At 48.4% G+C, this 4,723-nt stretch overlaps 1 protein-coding gene across 1 annotated transcript; it reads left to right on the top strand.

Annotated features, from left to right (window-relative positions):
* Positions 1-1,270: 1,270 nt before the first annotated feature.
* On the top strand, positions 1,271-4,233 carry LOC144219608 (C-C motif chemokine 14-like). The gene is made up of 3 exons (XM_077749642.1): positions 1,271-1,459; positions 3,480-3,594; positions 4,038-4,233. The coding sequence occupies exons 1-3, from the start codon at positions 1,375-1,377 to the stop codon at positions 4,123-4,125; spliced, it is 288 nt and encodes a 95-aa protein (XP_077605768.1). The 5' UTR covers positions 1,271-1,374; the 3' UTR covers positions 4,126-4,233.
* Positions 4,234-4,723: the final 490 nt, after the last annotated feature.

The following is a 4,723-nucleotide window of genomic DNA, read 5'->3' on the forward strand; positions in this document are numbered from 1 at the left end:
AATAAAACCAAAACGAGAGGTATCACCATCCCAGACTTTAGCCTCTACTACAAAGCTGTCCTCATCAAGACAGTATGGTATTGGCACAAAAACAGACACATTGACCAACGGAATCGAATTGAAAACTCAGAGTTGTACCCAAAGGTATACAGCCAACTAATCTTTGACAAAGCAGGAAAGAATATCCAATGGTAAAAAGACAGCCTTTTTAACAGATGGTGCTGGGAGAACTGGACAGCAACATGCAGAAGAATGAAACTTGATCATTTTCTCACAGCATGCACCAAAATAAACTCAAAATAGATAAAGGACCTGATCGTGAGACAGGAAACTATCAATACCCTAGAGGAGAAAGCAGGAAACAACCTCCTTGACCTCCACCGCAGCAACTTATTACTTGACACATCCCCAAAAGCAAGGGAAAAAAGAGCAAAAAGAAACTATTGGGACCTCATCAAGATTAAAATCTTCTGCACGGCAAAGGAAACAATCCACAAAACTAAGAGGCAACCAATGGAATGGGAAAAAAATAGTTGCAAATGACATATCAGATAAAGGGTTAATATCCAAAATCTATAAGGAACTCCCCAANGAACACAGACTTGGGAACCAGACTACCTGGGTCTGAACCTGGATTCCACTTATCAACTGTAAAATCTTGGGCAAGTTACTTATGCTCTCTGTGCCTCGGTTTCCTCAACTGCTTATTTAAAGATTAAATGCTCTAATATTCATAAAATCTTTGGGACAGTGGGTAGAGTGTATAGCTATTATGTAATGTTTGTTAAATAAATTATCTACTGACCATCGTGGTGCTTCCTCACCCCAGGGTACGGTGAGAGTATGGCAACGAGTCTGGGAGCTGGAAGTTCTGCTTAAGTGTTTAAGTGAGAAGTTCCTAGCCCAGATGAGTGAGACTGGGCATGGGGGGCTCCTGGTGTTGTCTTGGTACTCTCAAATCCCCTCTGATCTCCAGACAAACAGATCCTGAACCATCTCACATGGACACAGGCCACATCCCAGCCATGAGATCTTGTGCTAAGTGTGCAACAGTTCCCAGGCTCTGTGCTGTGGCCTATATACCAAAGAAAGGGCTTATATCAAAGGAGTTAAATTTGTTCCCACTGGAGATATAATGCAATTTCCTCCCTGAAATCTTGGCTCTCCATGCTTCCCTCACTCCACCCTCAACAAATGTTCAGGATATGAAATTGCTGAGACATTGCTGCTTCCTACTTCCCTTTGTTATCTTAGTTCCCTTATTTTGAGAAATACTTTGCCTTGAAGGTCATTTCTCAACACCACCTCAGCCCAGGACCTTCAGAAGTCCCAACCAGGTCAGTAATCCTGCAGCAGCTCCCCCCACCCAGGAGGATGAAAGTCTCCATGGCTGCCATCTTTCTCTTCCTCCTCTTCCTCATCACCGGCGTCCTGGTGTCCACGGCTGAATCCTCCTCACGTGAGTGCAATACTTTGTTTTCCTTCCATCCTGGTCCCTGTGGGTAAAGAAGCAGGAGTAAGGTTGCTGGGGAGACAATGGGGAGGGGCCTTAGAAGGAGATCTGGGGTCTTCTGAAACTGCTTTTGCTCTCAGCCTCCCGGGACTAGACACCCTTCCTCCAAGGCCATGGAGTAAGCCTGCCTGTCCACTCCCTCAGTTCATCTCACTTTGCCATTAAGTAAGAGTAGCCCACCCCCATTTGGGGGACATTATCCCCCGGGAGACAGAGGAACCATTTTTCTGCTTGCCCCCTGAGATTGGGGCCACCAGCTTCCAGGGTCAGCCCTACTCCACTAGTGTGGCCTTGCTTAGGTGTGAGTTGAGGGCGACCACAACAGTGGGGGTCCCACCTCGGCCACCCTTTTCCAGCTTATTTCTTAGGATGAGCTACCTTTACACACAACCAAAACCATGCCTCACCCTTTAATTTTACCTCAGTTCCTTCTCAGAAACTAGGAGGAAACATAGGGGGCTGTCTAAAGTTAATGGGAATCTGAGGGCGCCTAGGTGGCTCAGTCGGTAAAATGTCCAACTTCGGCTCAGGTCATGATTTCACGGTTTGTGGGTTTGAGCCCCGCGTCGAGCTCTGTGCTGGCAGCTCAGATCCTGGAGCCTGCTTCAGATTCTGTATCTCCCTCTCTCTCTGACCCTCCCCTGCTCGTGCTGTTCCTCTCTCTCTCTCTCTCTCTCAGAAATAAATAAAACATTTAAAAAAAATTTTTAAAATGAAGTTAATGGGAATCAGGACAGTTTGACTTGCCTCTCTGAGAAGATGTGTGGAGCTCAGAGGAATAGGATGGAAGTGGTCTCAGGGATGAGTGGACTCATCATTATTCGGAGAGGGAGGATGCTACCTGGAATGGTACTGGGTAAAAAGACCAGGCTGCTCCCTTCCCACCCAAGCATCTGGCTGTCCCCTACCCCCGCAATCTCAGAGGCCATTACCAGCACATGTGCATTTCTGCCCAGGCTGGTCATATAACATGCACCCACTCAACAGTCCACTCCATGACCGCAGTGCCTTCTTGTTTATCCAGGGCTCTCCTTCCTGCTACCTCCATATTGAAGCTTGATGGAATGTATTATTTCCACTGTCACCCTCTTGCACCTCCTATAAGAGCCATGAAATTTTAGAAATCAGAAAGTAACTGAAAAATTCACCTAATCCAGTGATGTCTAACATAGTTTAGACCAGAGAACCTCTCTTCCAACAAAAGCTTACTCGGACACCTAATATGTAAAACAAAACAAAACAAAACAAAACAAAAGCTGGTGGGGAGAGGCGAAGGGATACTATCCTCAAAACTCTACTTCCAAATGCATCATTACCTCTGAAATAGTCCCCGAGGCCCCCAGACTGCCAGAAACTCAGGGTAAAAACCACCAATCCAGTCCAGCAGCTTCATTGACAGAGAACGAAACAAAGAGGGAAATAAAGTTACCATGGACACGCAGCCAGCAAAGTCAAGGGAGGTTGGGACCTGGGCGTCCTGACACCCTTTGTGTCCTTCGGCCTTGGTGTTGGTTTCCTTCTTTGCAGGACAGGGGTTTCATTGGGACACAGGCAGAATGCAAGGATTGGGAAGGGCTGGATCTGCTCTCCTAGCTGGCACGTGTGCCTGTCCCTATTGTCATTTCTTCCAAATATACTTCCTCTCTGGAACACCTGTGCAAGCCTGCCCCACAGGGAGAGTGTGTATTCACTGAGAAGATTTGGGCTCTGCTAATCTTCAATCCAGAGTTAAAGGTCATCAGCCAGTCTTTCTAGAAGAGGTTGAAGAAGGGGAAGGGGGGTGATTGCAGATACAGGAGGGAAAGAGCAGCCAGAGGACCAAGTCTCTGCACAACCCTCCTTCCGAATTCTGTGGGGCCACCTCCTCCTCCTCCCCTCTTCTACCCTCGGCAGTGCAGAAGCAGCCAGCAGCTCTGGCCCTTAGCAGAGAGCCCAGTGTCTGCTTCCCTCCCTGCTCTCTCCTCAGGAGGACCTTACCACCCGGCTGAGTGCTGCTTCAGCTACATTGTCCAGGCAATCCCGCGTCACCGGATCACAGATTATTATGAGACCAGCAGCCAGTGCTCCAAGCCCGGTGTCATGTAAGTGGCACCCACACACTATATACTGGGGGATAGGGAGCCTGCAAGCCCTGGGGAGTAAGGGGGGTCTGGAGTGGGGACTCCCTGGAACACCTCTCAGGTGCAGTGATAGGTGGTGGAGGGGCAACCTGGAGGCTTTCTGGCCTGGCTGAGCCAGCAGGGAACCAGGAGGAAGCTGACCCCATGCATGGAGAGGCATCAGGTGAGGGGAAGGGAAGGCAGGAGTGCACTTCCAGGGACAGAGGAAGCACAGAGGCTAGATGGGTCCAGGAGCCCCTAGGGTCTGGAGAACATGTCTCAGGGAAGAGATTGGCCTTAAGCTGCCTCTGACAAAGGAAGGAGAAACAGCCTAGGTGGGTGAAGAATCTGTTTGGGAGGCTGACTGGCTTTCACTTCACTGTTGAACTCCTCAGTCTGTAACTCTTCTCCCTTTCACTCCACAGCTTCATCACCAAAAAGGGCCATTTCATATGTGCTAACCCCAGTGATACCTGGGTCCAGGACTACATCAAGGACCTGGAGGAGAAATGAGCTGTTCATCTGAAGGAGAAGAGGCCATGGCTCCCCTCTCAGTCCTAATGCTCAGCCCCAGCCGCCTCCTGGGAGCTGCCCTGCCTTGAATTAAAGATGCTGAATTCATGCCCTCCCTGTCCTCACTCATTTCTACCAAATCTACACTTTGGAGCCCAGCTGGGCGGCATGCTCAGCATCAGGCTTTGCTCTGCAGAAATGTGGTCAGCCCTAGGTGCAAAAAAACAGGCTCCAGCCTGTGATGGGGGTTGTGGGAAGCTGAGGCCACCTTTACACAATAATCATCATGATGATAACAGATACTGTTGTTTTCCTGCTTTCTACCTTTCAAGCAGTCTGCTAAGCTGTTTACATGTATTATCTTATTCATATAAGCTACACAAGTGTAATACTAAGAGCTATCACCTGATTTTGCAGGCAAATCTTCATATAATCTTCATAGAAGCCAAACTTCAAAGTTCTGTGCTGTCCCCAAGGCCCTTGTTCCCATATATCTGGCTAAGAATGATTTTATCCAACCCTTCCCCCTCCACTTGCATACATCAGGTTGTACTATATTGTTATGCCCATTTTTGTGTCCTCCACAAGGCCTAACAGA

The sequence above is a fragment of the Crocuta crocuta genome, unplaced genomic scaffold, assembly GCF_008692635.1.
Source record: "Crocuta crocuta isolate KB4526 unplaced genomic scaffold, BGI_CrCroc_1.0 scaffold149, whole genome shotgun sequence".
NCBI lineage: Eukaryota > Metazoa > Chordata > Mammalia > Carnivora > Hyaenidae > Crocuta > Crocuta crocuta.

Excerpts from the sequence above, each read along its gene's own strand:
- LOC144219608 (XM_077749642.1), top strand. The coding sequence starts at position 1,375 with ATGAAAGTCTCCATGGCTGCCATCTTTCTCTTCCTCCTCTTCCTCATC. Across the intron at positions 1,460-3,479 it reads CACGGCTGAATCCTCCTCAC|GAGGACCTTACCACCCGGCT; the intron begins GTGAGTGCAATA and ends CTCTCTCCTCAG. Across the intron at positions 3,595-4,037 it reads TGCTCCAAGCCCGGTGTCAT|CTTCATCACCAAAAAGGGCC; the intron begins GTAAGTGGCACC and ends TTCACTCCACAG.